Source organism: Anguilla anguilla, chromosome 17 (genome assembly GCF_013347855.1).
Source record: "Anguilla anguilla isolate fAngAng1 chromosome 17, fAngAng1.pri, whole genome shotgun sequence".
NCBI classification, from domain to species: domain Eukaryota; kingdom Metazoa; phylum Chordata; class Actinopteri; order Anguilliformes; family Anguillidae; genus Anguilla; species Anguilla anguilla.
This window is the reverse complement of record NC_049217.1, coordinates 25930597-25945027: the sequence shown is the minus strand read 5'-3', so window position 1 is coordinate 25945027 and position 14431 is coordinate 25930597. Positions and strand designations below refer to the sequence as shown.

The 14431-nt window shown below is 45.1% G+C and overlaps 1 protein-coding gene across 1 annotated transcript; it reads right to left on the bottom strand.

The window, feature by feature from the left end:
* Positions 1–5451: 5451 nt before the first annotated feature.
* Positions 5452–9643, bottom strand: LOC118217056 (transmembrane emp24 domain-containing protein 1-like). Its single transcript, XM_035398835.1, has 4 exons — positions 9312–9643; positions 7482–7579; positions 6672–6849; positions 5452–6485 (listed from the first exon to the last, which is right to left on the bottom strand). Exons 1-4 carry the CDS (start codon positions 9507–9509, stop codon positions 6267–6269), a joined length of 693 nt encoding a protein of 230 aa, XP_035254726.1. The 5' UTR covers positions 9510–9643; the 3' UTR covers positions 5452–6266.
* Positions 9644–14431: the final 4788 nt, after the last annotated feature.

Sequence of the window (14431 nt, the reverse complement as noted above, 5' to 3'; positions counted from 1 at the left end):
CATTGAGTAGTCAGTGCAGAGTAGTCAGTGCAGAGTCATTACTGAATCATTGAGTAGTCAGTGCAGAGTCATTACTGAATCAGTGAGTAGTCAATGCATAGTCAGTACTGAGTCAGTAAGTAGTCAGTGCAGAGTCATTACTGAACCAGTGAGTAGTCAGTGCAGAGTCATTACTGAACCAGTGAGTAGTCAGTGCAAAGTCATTACTGAATCAGTGAGTAGTCAGTGCAGAGTCATGACTGAATCAGTGAGCAGTCAGTGCAGAGTCAGTACTGAATCAGTTAGAAGTCAGTGCTGAGTCAGTGAATCGATTAAAATCAGTCGCAGTTCAGTCAGAATGCTGAAGACAGCTGAACTGTAGGACACAGACTCTCAGAGCGGGTTGTGTGTGTTCATCCCCAATTGGGCCTGGCTACAGTGAGCACTACCCATGCGTGTGTGTGTGTGTGTGCGCGTGTGAACATCCTCGTCACACCGGTACCGCCAGCGTGCGTGTGCAGCTGCACCAGAGAACACGCTGCATTATAACGATCTGACCGCTTCTCAACTCTGTGGCCACCCAACGCACATGTGCCACTGTAGCCACGCCCCTTTCCTCTTCTGGGTTCCTATGGTAGCCCACCCCTCTCCTCAACCCCTGTACCCCTGTGTTCTGAACCCCTGTACCCCCCCCTGCTCTGCGCCCCGCCCCTCCTCATTGTATCGTTGATTGTGGGCGGGGCGGGGGGGATGCATTCTTATTGGGTGTCTGTAGCCGAATGGAACTTTGAAATGAGACCTGAGTGGAGAGAATAAAAAGGTGAACTGGAATAAAGGGAGCGGCTCTGGTGGTTGGTGTCTGTTCTTTGTGTTCCTGAGTGATTCTCTCCTCCCTCTCTTCCTGTCCCTCTTATACGCACCCTCTCTTTTCTCTCTCTCTCACACACACTGTCCTCTCCCCTCCTCCTTTTTCCTGCGTCGTTCACATCCCCCCCGCCCGGTCGGACCTCTGGACTCTCGGCCCCTGCCGATGCATCCGGTGACCTTCGCGGCCGTTGCCGTGGTAACTAGAGGAGTCTGGTGTAGAGGTGGGAGCTCCAGCGCTTTCCTCCTGTCCCCTGCCTCTCACCCTTTCCTGTTCCACTTCACTACATGATCGTGGGAGCATTAGCGCTGGGCTAGCTCAGCAGCAGTAGTCTTGGTAGCGCTTTGTTAGTTGCACTGTAGTAGCCTGGTAGTAGCACCAGAAGCATCGTGGTATTGGTCGTAGCAATCGTTGTGAGGCCTTGTAGCTTTGCAGAGATTGCATAATGGAAGTGATAGCTATGCAGGACACTGGTGTATCATGGAGGACTTGCTGAGAATGATCAGTCTTCATGTGTGCCAGTTCTGCTGACCTATTAGAGCCAGTGACATTCCTCTGCAGAGAACCTTTTTTTGGGGAAGGGGGGGGGGGGGCAGCATGGGCATAGGAATCTTATTGGACCTAATGTTCCCTTGAGTGATGGTAGGATTGACACGACACGTTAACAGGATGGGACTTCCTTCCTTTCTAGGGTGGCCATCTTGTGACAGCCGGTGTATGACATTCATGAGTGTTGCAAGAGGGCGTGTCCCGTCAGGAAAGCTGTATTTTTCCTTGGCAGTGCTCCCATGGCCTTGTTTTCCAGACTTGAGTGTCTCTGGCTTTATAAGCCTGCAGAAATGAGACCAGGGCAATTAGACCTGCACACTACTGGGACCCGACCGATCGTACACCCAGTCACAACAGACTCATTCAAAGCCACTCTTAAGGTGAAGGCAGCGAATCAAACCAGTTATATTAGTATAACCTTCAGATCCGATGGTCTGTACATTAAGTGGATTGGTTGAAACTGTGAGAACAGCAAGGGATGAACCATTCGGATGATAAGTTGAATGTGTATACTTCCTGTTCCTCTCAGACCGTAGCGGATGCAGATGATATACGCTTGAACGTGACTAGGCGTTCCTACACACACCTTTACGAGAGTAACACTCCGATACAACGTCAGGAAGAAGGATACTCACTGCTTAACTATGGCTGTCCTGCATGTCCTCGCAAGACAAAATGGAGCGTACCACGCTTACGTGGAGAAACAACCCTCCAGATCAAACCAAATGGCTAATGTTAACACTTAAATGTTTCCTTTCTGAAGTCTCGATTACACTCTTGCCTCCATAGGGAAATCTCTTTAGTTCTTTAGGGGACCCTGTATGGTAGGTGTGAAAATTGTGAAAGGTTCCAGATTGTTCCTGAAAAAAAAAACAAAAAAAAATCCTTGAACTACGAAGGGTACCTCTATGGAGACTCGGTGGAGCCTGTTTTGAAACCTTTCTCTTGGGAGTGTAGGAACCGACGGCCGCCGCTCTTCGCCGGTCCGCCGAAGGCCGCTGGCCCACCGCGCGCATCTGCGTTCCGCCCACAGGAAGTTGTTGTGCGTCTGTGCCCGGGGGGGAAAGTGCATTTATCGCTGTGTCATCCTTGTTTTTGCAACAGGCGCCCTCCTGCTCGGCGGAACCAGTGGTGAACAGGCCGGCGGGGGTAAAGACGAGGGGCGACCCGCACCCGTGTGGTTTGGACTGATCATTACCGTTAGGTCCCCCCAGCAACCCTCAGAACCATCCAAGCTCAGCCTGAGCGCTACACACCTGCCTATTCAATTGATTTAAATGGGAGTGGGGTTTTGAATCATTTACTTTCATGGTGCAAACACTGTTTACCTGGTTTGGGTCACAGAACTGCTACACAGAAGCATTTGAGCTGCAATTCGCAAATCCATTAATGATATGGGAAACTGCGCCCCCTTCTGGCCACACTTCCCAAACTACATACAAGACATCCTGCACCGCAATTGATGTGGGAAAGCATGATTGGTTAGGGGGACATCACTGTACTAATATTCCCTCAAAACAGGTATACGAAGATAAACCTTCCAGTGGTCTCTAATAATTAAGAATTATTTTATAATATTTTAGGACATTTCAGTGCCAAAAATGATTTTTAAAATGTAGACGTGTCTTCAGCAACTTCATTAAGACTTTTTGCAGTAAGCCCCTCGTGAGCAGTTTGCCTGAATTAAATGCATGAATCTAATTGCTGAAGCTCTCTTGTGTGGTTGTACTATTCCCGTTTATTGAAGGTTTTTTCTTTTTTTTCCTTTTTATTTTTTACAAGCATGTATTATATTTTGATCTCATAAAACGCGTTTCTCAGGAAGCACACTGTACAGAGCTTGTGTAAAACAACCTCAAACTGGTTAGCTTGCTTCTGATTTATCAAGTGTACATGGCTTGTGAAATAGGGTTCATGTTGTATGTATAGATAGAGCTTGTAAATAAGTGGCATGGAGAAATTTGGAATTTTCTTTGGGGACAGAACAGGATTGTAAACCCGTTTCCCACAATGCTCCTGCACGTAGTGGATCCTTGGATTCAGCGTATGGAAAGTGGTCCTGGATCAGCAAACCCAATGCCCGTCCTCACCTCAGTCCCCCCCCCCCTCATAAAACCCTGATCTGGATGCAGTGTTTGGGCGGAAGAGAAAGGTACAGGGTGCGCATGCGGGGGTTCCCCTGGCCGTGGGCCATGGGTGCGTGTTGTGTCCCGTGACAGGCTGACGGGGTGCCGCGGTGGCTGACGTAGGGGACCAGGTTGTCTGACTGCTGGGTCTGTTTGCTGCCGGTGCGATCGCCAGGTCATTGTCAGAAGCATACCGCCTGACTAGCTATTCCGTAATGGAGAATAATGTGAATTGGAAGCTATGCAAATGCCCCTGTCGGTTGTTCTAGGAGAACGTGCACATCACACACGTTACCCCAAGCGTGCATGCGATTATAGCAGTCCCGCCTGGGGGTGAGGGGGCAACTCGCTTCGTGCAAAAACGAAAGGTGCGTAAAGCTGTCAGTCAACACCTGTGTGGCACCGTGAGGTGAAATAGTGGCTAGCAAGGGATTATGGGAAGGGTTTCTGTAGGGGTAGAGGAGGTGAAAAGGAGATCGTCATTCCGGTGACCTGCTGTTTGTTTTTTTTTTTTATTTACTGACGGTTTCCCCCCCCCCCCCCCCCCCCATCCCAGCTAGTGAAGGCGAATGAGCACGTGCATTGTAAACGCGTCCGTTGGCTCTAGCTGAACGCGAGCTTGGCTCACGGTCACACCTGCCTGCCGTGTCACTTTAGCTCGGGCGAAGCTGGCAGTTTCGCTGCGCAGGAGCGCACGAGCGTAGCGTTCGGGACGGCGCGCTCGTCAGGAAGCGTGCGCAGGAACGCGCGGCGTCCTGCCAGCCGTGAACTCTCGCCGAAGCCGCTCTGCTCACTTCTGCCTTCCCTGTAAACGCCGAGACGCAAACTTCCCCGTCAGCGTGCTGCGCTATGTTTATCCTTCCAGCTTTGCTTTAGCTTTTTTTTTTTTTTTTTTTTTTGACAAAAAACACCTCACTGTACGGGATTTGCTGACCTTTTCGAAAAGAACCGTGCCAGTTCCCCGTTTCTAAGAGTGACTAAAATTCAAATCCCCATGTGACTGTACCCTGAAGCTTTTTGGTAAATTGGGGTAAACCCCCGCCCCCGCCCCCCCCAATATTCATGACGCTGACATTATGCCTAATATTGACTGAGTAAATAGTTTCTATTCCCCATTCAGTGGATACTGTGGCACTTGATGTGTGCTCCCACTAAGAGGACCTTATTTGAATCTGTGACCTCTTCAGGTATTAGCTTAGCTTAATGCTACATACTGGGCCACCTGCACCAAGCGTTAGCCTAGCTTCATGGTACATAACATGGTACCTTGAGTGGTTTAGACATTTTCCCACCATGGAGAATGAATGTTTACTGAATGCTGATTTACTACTTGCAGCAGTGCTCTGCTTTCCTGGTCTTGGGGGTGAAAAAAAAAACTGATTGACACTTTAAAGGGAAACAGGCCACCAACCATTCTGAAAACTTTGCCTGCTAATTTTCTCCCATTATTTTGAATGTTTTTAACCTGTAAACTTTTGTTTTTCTCCATCAAACATGTTTAAAGTCAATGAGAATGGAATGTAATCTATTTTATAACCAAATAAATCTTAGAAGTGTAGACACACTTGGGTGTTATGGTGTCACGTTTGATTGGCAGACTTGTTCTGGCTTAATCTCCACTGGGCTGCACTGTAGCAGGATTTTCCAGGTTTGCAGAGTTCTTCATTTGACAGGTGAGGTGTCATTACTCGTAGTGCTCTGCTGTATCAGAGCAGGTGCCAAAGGCCTTTGTGTCAGTTTCACATGCAGCTGAATACCGATGCTCACACAGCAGGTCTATTAACTTACTGGTCTGTAATAATTCCTTCCGGCGTCCATCAAGTCAAATGAATAGGCAGAAAATGACACCAGAGGGCAATACACACACTCATTTCACTTTCATATGAAATTTATTTTATTTTTTTTTTATAAATAAAACTTTTTTTTTTGTTTATCTCCACATCACACTTTTAGTACCCAGGTTAGCACAACTGCTTAGTTAATTTTAAAAAAAGTGAAAAGAAAAAAATACCCTTTGACCTGAAAGACTGACAGACACTGAAATGGAAGGACACAAAGTTGACTGCTCTGTTAAGGTCTCGGTGACAGCATGATTAGCATGGTCACTTTAAGGTGGTGCAGCTAAAACAGGAAGTTGATGGTGAACAGGAAGTTGTTGGTGAGCTAGCTAATGAGCCTCAAAAGAGCAGGAAAGGCAAACCGGAGTCAGCCTAAGGGGGGGGGGGGGGGGGGGGGGAAGGAATAATGGCGGAGGAGGGGAGTGTGGAAGGGTAGCCAATGCCATCATGGGGCAGATTCACAACTGACAAAAGAGAATGTATCTGGATGAGACTCGCTGATGGGTGTGACATAAGGCACTGTGTGTGTTTGGGGGAGGGGGGGGGGGTCATCTCCAGGTAAGGAAAAGGTGAAGTCTACCCAAAGGAGACAGGGAGAAAGGGAGGGAGGAGTTGAGAGAGAAAGAGTGAATGTGGGGCTACAGACAGAAAAGCAAGAGCTCCATCCTGCTCAGACAGAAACACATCTCCCTCTTTCCTTCTGCAAATTACTCCTTCATTTCCGTCTCTCGCCCTGCACTGATGCTCAAAGTCCATTCGTCCCGCTCTTTCATCCCTCTACCCTCACACTCGTCTTCATCTCTCACCCTTCGCCGTTCATGGCCCAGGTAGCGCCGCCCAGGCTCCTGTCTCTTTCACCGGCCCCCGGGCCACGCCCCTCAGTCCCGCCGAGGGAGGGGGGGGGGGGGGCTACGTGGGGACCCGCCTCTTGTCGCTGAAGAGGCTGCGCACGGTGTAGACCTGCGTGACGGCCACGGCCAGCATGGTCAGCAGGCTGACGCAGGACCAGAAGGACACGCGCCACAGGTTGTCCTCCAGCAGGTTGCGGTCGCGCGCCTCGAACGCCCGCAGCACCGTCTGCATCTGCCGACTGCGCTCCAGGCGCCGGTGCACTGACTCCACCGACTCCTGCCCACGGAGGAGAGGAAAGGGGGATAGAGGGAGGGAGCAGAGGGGTATGGTAGGGGGAGGGGAGAAGAAGAGAGAAAATTTTTAGCTTACTAGCTTTGGCTACAGGTATATTGTGCCACTAAAGCATTTTTAAATGAAACTGAGAGGAGGTGGTGGAGGGGGGGGGGGGGGCGATGCTCTCACCTTGATGTCATCCAGCTTGTACTCCAGCATGCTCTCTGGCTCCTCCATGCCTGCCCACTCCTCCTCCCCCCCTCCTTGCTCGTCCAGGATCACCTCGAAGAACACCATCTTCTCCGACACGCGGCTGAAGCTGTTATCAAAGCAGATCTTGTAGTCCCCCTTCTCCGTGGGCTCCACCCTGAGAGACAGACAGACAGGGCCAGAGACAGACTGACAGGTCAGAGACTGACAGACAGGGTCAGAGACAGACAGAGTCACAGACAGACTGACAGATCAGAGACTGACAGACAGGGTCAGAGACAGACTGACAGATCAGAGACTGACAGACAGGGTCAGCGACAGACAGAGTCACAGACAGACAGGGTCAGAGACAGACAGGGCCAGAGACAGACTGACAGATCAGAGACTGACAGACAGGGTCAGAGACAGACAGAGTCACAGACAGACAGGGTCAGAGACAGACAGGGCCAGAGACAGACTGACAGATCAGAGACTGACAGACAGGGTCAGAGAGACAGATAGGGCCAGAGACAGACTGACAGATCAGAGACTGACAGACAGGGTCAGAGACAGACAGAGTCACAGACAGACAGGGTCAGAGACAGACAGGGCCAGAGACAGACTGACAGATCAGTGACTGACAGACAGGGTCAGAGACAGACAGGGCCAGAGACAGACTGACAGATCAGAGACTGACAGACAGGGCCAGAGACAGACAGACAGATCAGAGACTGACAGACAGGGTCAGAGAGACAGACCGGATCAGAGACCGATAGACAGACAGACAGGGAGAGAGCTGGGCTCACTCACGTGTGGATCCCGTCAGATCTGCGAAAGTCTGAGCTGAGCTGGACTCCGTGGGGAGAAAACATGGTGAAGTCCACATCCAGCCCTGCCCCTGCAATCACCTGAGAGAGAGAGAGAGAGAGAGTGTGCAGGGTCTGATTGACAGCTCACTCTCTGCCTGCCCCTCTGTGTGGAAACAGGCACATCTACTGAACTCTCACCTGAACGCTGAGCTGCAGGCTGAGGAGGACGTCTTATCTCTGCAGTGATATCCAAGCTTTAGAAAGGCCCTTTGCCCCTCTCCAGGTATACCCCCCTTTCACAGGGCTATGGCTTACACTGCACCCCCCCCCCCCCCTCCTTCACAGGGCTATGTCTTACACTGCACCCCCCCCCCCTCCTTCACAGGGCTTTGGCTTACACTGCCCCCCCCCCTTCACAGGGTTAAGGGTTAAGGGTTAAACTGCCCCTCTTTCATAGGGTTAAGGTTTACACTGCCCCCCCCCCCCCCTTCATGGGGTTAAGGGTTACACTGCCTGCCTCCCTCCCCTTTATAGGGTTAAGGGTTACACTGCCCCTCTTTCATAGAAGGAGGTCCCTGGCAGCTCACTCCCTGGAGGGGGGAGAGTGGAGGGGGGGGGGGCATACAAACTAAAATCCCGACCAGCAGGTATTAAATTTGCATACACAGTACTGAGGAAATGAAACACTGCTACTGTTCGACAAGGGTTACAATTATAGTCGCCCTCTGTCTTTAATATTTACTTCTCCCTTCACTATACCATGGGCATGTTTGAGTAGTGACTTGGAGGATGTTTACACAAGTGTGTGATGGGTTGTGCAAACGAAGGGGCCCAATAATGTCGGCATGAGAAGTTCGTATTGCTTCTTTGAGTGGTTTGGTGTTCTGTGGGTTATTTTGATGGACTTCTTTTTGTTTTTCAGACCTTTTTAGCCATAAAGTAAGAGCAGCAAGATGAAGCAAGGATCACAGACAAGAGGCTGCAGCAAGGCACCTGCAGGTTCAGTTCCCGTAAAAGCACCGCCCTTAAACACTCAAGCAGGAAGCTTAACCTGAATTTCTAGATCTCAAATATCCAACTGTTTAAACTGATAAGATGTACAATTCAAGTCGTGTTAAGGCTTGATGACAAACATAAGTAAAGCAAGACGAACAGCGCAGGTTAACATTTACCTAACCACGTCCGGTCCCCTTGACAGTGCCTTCACATCACATGGCCAAGAATATCAAGAGGATCTGGAGACGAATCGTTATCTTGGCAATACGTCCATTACAATTACATCTTAAAATAGATTGTTTAAGGTCTCGAAAATTATTGATGACAATTATCATATACTTTCAGTGACAATTTCGCGGAGATTATTATTTTTTTTAAACGATCGAGATCGTGGCACGTTGTCATGTACAGGTTATACTAATAAGGAAGTGAGACGGTGAAGTTCTTGTAAAATCACAATATGACATTATTAGCAACAATGATTTCAGATTTAGCTAACGTATGCTATGCCACACATAGCTAGGTGGCTTGTAACATTCACAACGTTGCCAATGGTAACGCTACCAGCTGACCAGCTGAAAATGCGTTACAGTCTCCACGCTAGCAACAGATAGCTAGCTACTTTATTCACATAATATATAACATTTCCGTTATATTCCTTCAGCCTAACAGGGGATAACGTTAATAATAAGTCAGCCTTACATCCTTGCACTATCGCCCAAAACCTTTGAACCCTTCCGCTCGGTGATGCAACCAGTCGTACGACGAACAGCCATCAAGTTAGATAATTTAGCGACACATACTGTGATCAAGGGATACCGATTAAATAAAATACCTGGTATTCCACTTCCATGGTTCCGTTTGTAGTGGTCGTTTGGTAGAAACATTCGATCCTTCCGGCGGGCAGCAGAAAGGTAAATTCGGTGTCTCGATTTTGTCCAAGCGCCCAAAGGGAATCCACAAAGCAGGCTAGACACACTATAAAATAAATTCCCGTGGAGACGCAAATCGTCGATAGTCTGCGAACACTCATAGCGGGAATTTTCGCATTCAGTTGCCAATCACTCGCAGTAGATTTTCCGCTGCTAACATCGGTTAGCTTGCAACATAGCTGACAGACTGACTTCCTCGAGACGTCCTCCCCCAATCAATATGTTTTTTACTCTACAGAACTTCATAACTTTGGGATTGGCCAACGACTGTCGAGACTGAGGTTCTCTGAGACCAATCCAGTGAGACATTGCTTTCCGGAACGTCCAATGGCTGTGTCCAATAATGAACGAAGACAAATTACAAAACGGTTGTAGTAGCTACTAGCTATGATATGCAGCCCATTCACGAGCAAGGGACTGTGGTAAAGCTATCGAAAACAGAGTATGTGCGAGAACACCATTCCTCTAGCTCTCACGCAGGTTTCCTTTTCTTTACATTACATTTTATTTGGCAGACGCATTTATCCAAAGAGGTTTTATCCAAAGTGCGTTTACAAGAGATATGATAAAGAGCTACAACATCAAGGTGATGGGGTAGTAGAAGTGCTAGATGAAGATATGTGTAAACATGAAAATGTTAGAAGATCAAGATACAAGGATACAAGTCGTAGGCTACGAACAGTCATTTCCTCTCATGCAAAAAATATCGACAGAAAAACCTTTTTAACGGACAAAAATGCTTATTACACACTATTAAGTTATTCACGCACACAAATCTATATCAGTCATTTATTATAACTAGCAAAATCTAGGCCTGCGCTTAAAAGTTGGCCGTGTTACAACCACCAATATTGGCTATTTTAGCTCACACAAATGCAACAAGCTCTGTTCAGAAGCAATGCTACCTAATTATCTCCGAAATTATTTTCATGTAACTTGGCCCTTCTGATGTTCCACCTGAAGAGATTGTGGTCTTTCAAAGTTCATGTTTCTCACGAAATTGTGAAATGGCGATCGTTTAGGGTGGAAATAATATGCACTTCAGCTGTGTTGCACTAAAACATTTTTTTAAAATGACTACACTCGACTTCAGGTTTAAACAATTGTCTGCGTCCAGTGCTTTCTGTGTGTGAAAAGCACATCATGAATGCAATGCATAATAATAATAGCCATGGATTCAGTAATTTTTCCCTTCCCATGAATAATAAATAAATTAAAGTGTTTGTCATTTTTTTAAATGGATTACGATGACTGTTTTTAATGGGTTATTGTATACATGATAGACCTACTAATTGTTTTATGTCAGTAGATGATAGATGTAGATGTAGATACAGTAGCCCAGTTAAAAATAGTTAACACCATGCAACTGTCAATGTGACTGTTGTCACTTTAAGAACATTGATAAACCTGCTGTCATGAATTCCTTAAAGCTCCACCTTTGTGACCTTAACAAATATAGTACATATATAGTACATTCTGTGATATAATTTAAATATTAATATTGCGTCAGTAAATAAAGTTAAACACAGTTACTTAAATGGTTTTGCAAAAGCCCCCTGGCTGGGCAAATCCTGTAATAGTAGTCCAAGGGTTTAGGGCCTACTTTGTTGTCATATAGTCATGTAGCTGTCTCAGTCATGAATAGGATTGCATTTTTTCCCATTTGACATTTAGATTTGGAAATTGAAACTGAGTGTATGTATTGCTTCACATTCAAAGAAAAAACGAATCACAGTTTTGTGAGAATCATACAAACTATCTATAAATATACTTGGCAAATGAAACTAGAAATAATCCAAAAGAAATCGCATTAGATTACCGTAATCCAGGAGAATGTGTTAGTAATTACATATTGATTAATTTATTTTGTAATCAGAACCAGATTACATTTTCCGTGTAATTTGTCCAACACTGTTTATATATTCCCACAATAGATACTATTAAAACTATACTGCAGGGTAACTGTGTTCTATATAATTGAGAAGGATCAGTCATCAAAGTGTATGCTTTCTCTCTTTACCACCCCTTAATAAATATACTGTAACCATCACTGTACAGTACCTCCTTGGTTGGTATGTAAATACAGTTAAAACCTTCCAGGATAACCCATAAAGCATGCTCAATCAGGATAAACAGTCCCTGCTATTATTTCTGTGTAATACACATATAATACTACTGTTGTTTAGTAATACTGTACATGGCAAAGTCTTAAATGAAAAACAGAAATTAATTTGTTGAAAGTTAATTTGCTCTTATACCATTATTTTGAGATAATTTGTTTGAGATAAAACAAGTTATTCTGACACTGTCGATATTTCTGAGCGACTGCAGATGGTGCTGTTGTGCTGTTGAATGGAAAGAACAACTTTTTACCTTACTAACATCTTATATACTATGAAAGCCATTTTTATGTATTTATACTCAATCTAATGTCAGATAATTTATTATATTGCAAGATACTACTACTAAATAATAATAATAATAATAATAGCAACAACAACACAACAACAATAATAATAATAAAGATTTTATAATAATAATAATAATAGTTATTATTATTATTATTATAAAAATATATATTATTATTGTTGTTGTGTTGTTGTTGCTATTATTATTATTATTATTATTATTATGAATTCCCCTATTCTGTGAAAAGTGTATTTTAAAAAAAGAAAGAAAAATTTTTGTTAAGACGCTTGTCAAGAAGTTTAATTGATATAGGAATGGTCATTGGCTCTTCTTTGTGGAAAGGATTGTGAAGCACACAGCCATTATTTTACTGCAATTATAAGCAAGCAAACAAGGACAAGGCATAATATAAAATGCAAAGGGAGAAGCGATTACTTGTCAAAAACATGTCTTGCCTATGGATAACTGCAGAATGAGTATTGCACCTTATTGAACCCATGTTTTGTAGTTGTTCCCATGGCCTTGATATGCACTTTTGTACGTCACTTTGAATAAAAGCATTGTAATGTGATGTAATGTCTTGCCAGTGGGTCTTGAGATGAACAACAAGAGTCCAATGAGTCATTAAGACCCTAAAATAGACTCACACCAAAGGATACCCACAGGTGTACGGAAAAGACCAGACGTGAGTGTCTCGTTAGTTTCTTATCATTTAGCCAACACTTATGCAGTGTAAAACCGAGGAGAGAGACAACAGTGTGACCATGGCTGCTCGGTCATAAGCGTCAGTGCTGCGCTATGGAATGTGCCTTCCATCACTCATTCCAGACACTGTGAAGTATGAGGAGCATTTGGTGAAAAAAAGGGGGGCTCCCCAGTGTACTGGATAAATTCCCAGCCTGGCTTTTTCAAACTTGCCACCTAATCATCCCCTGAGTTAATTGGCAAAAAAACTCTCTCCCTCTCCACCTTAACTAATGTGTGGTGAGCGTTCTGGTGCAAAATGGCTGTGGTGAATCACCCAAGTGGCTGCTACACATTGGTGGTGGGTGAGGTGAGGTGATTCAAAAAGCACTTTCCACCCCCTTTCCCTCAGGCGTGCCTTTCATCAGACAACCTTTGTTCAGGCTGTGCACCCCACCTTCCTGGGACAAAATGGAAGCTTCTACCTCTTTCCGCTCCATGTGTTGCTTGAACAGCTGCATTTCCTGTTGGTATTTGTGAACAACCGCATATGACTTCCTGTCCCTTTCAAGGAAGTGGGCCTCTGCCTCATCTCCACGCATACCCCCCAAGAAGCTTTCACTATACTTCTCTGTTCAAATTCTGCATATTGTCTTCATACATCGCCCCCCACCCCCCCCCCCCCCCCCCCCCCCTTAAAAAAATGGCTTGCGACAAATAATTTGAACATCCATATGGACAGCTCACTTTTTTGGGGGTATTTTTGATATTGTTTTGTTTTTAGCGTTTGTTTTTGGGGCTGAATTTGCAGATGAGGAGTTGCAAGCATAGAGGCTGAGAGCCTAAAGAGGAAGGTGAACAAGCATGCTGACTACAAACTAACCTCACCTCATTTTCAATAGATCTGGGCTATCTGAAGGTACTTGGTAAAAGTGCCAAGAGGTTTTTTTTTTTTTTGTATTTCTTTTCCTGGAAGTCAGAATTATGAATTAGATTATATCCTGTAGGTTTACTGGTGCTTTGAGGTACTTCTCTCTCTTGTACTGTTGACATACTTTTACTAGAGAAGAGGTTACTGATAGACTGGAAGGCATATTCAGTACTCAGAAAGTTTTATCAGATATTGAAATAGATGATAAAGAAGTACTGCACGAATCACTTAAACAAAAGACAAACAATGCAGCAGGTCCTGATGGCATATACCCAAGAATGCTCAAAGAGTTAGCTGAGATCATTTTTAAACCACTGGCAGGTATTTTCAGGCAATCCTTAGAAACTGGAGAAATACCTGAGGATTGGAAGCGTGGTAATATAATACCAATATATAAGAAAGGGGACCGTACTGATCCAGGAAACTACAGGCCTGTAAGTTTAACTTGCATAATATGTAAAATACTGGAATCTATCCTTAGAGACAAGTTGGAAGTATTTCTTGAAAACAGCAACATCCTAAGGGATAGCCAGCATGGTTTTTGTAAGGGAAGGTCACGTCTGACAAACTTTCTGGTATTCTTCGAAGAAGCTACCAAATGTTTTGATTATAGCAAGGCGTATGATATTATCTACTTAGATTTGAAAAGGAATTTGATAAGGTACCACGTGAGAGACTTGTTAGTAAAATGAAGACAGTAGGAATTAGAGGATGTATTTCAGACTGGGTTCGGATTTTGCTGGGTCCACTGCTCTTCCTCATTTATATCAATGACCTCGACAGGGACATAGAAAGTACACTAGTCAAATTTGCAGATGATACAAAACTGGGAGGCCCAGCTAATAGTCTGGAAGCCACTTAAGTAATCCAAGAAGATTTAAATAAAAGCCAGAAGTGGGCGGAAACCTGGCAAATGAAATTTAATTTAGTCAAATGTAAAGTTCTGCATGTGGTAAATAAAAATATTAGACAGGATTACTTTATGGGAGGAACAAAACT

Coding starts and splice junctions, on each gene's coding strand:
- LOC118217056 (XM_035398835.1), bottom strand. CDS start 9,509: ATGAGTGTTCGCAGACTATCGACGATTTGCGTCTCCACGGGAATTTAT. Junction 7,580..9,311: donor CCATGGAAGTGGAATACCAG/GTATTTTATTTA, acceptor TCTCTCTCTCAG/GTGATTGCAGGGGCAGGGCT. Junction 6,486..6,671: donor ACAAGCTGGATGACATCAAG/GTGAGAGCATCG, acceptor CTCCGTGGGCAG/GAGTCGGTGGAGTCAGTGCA.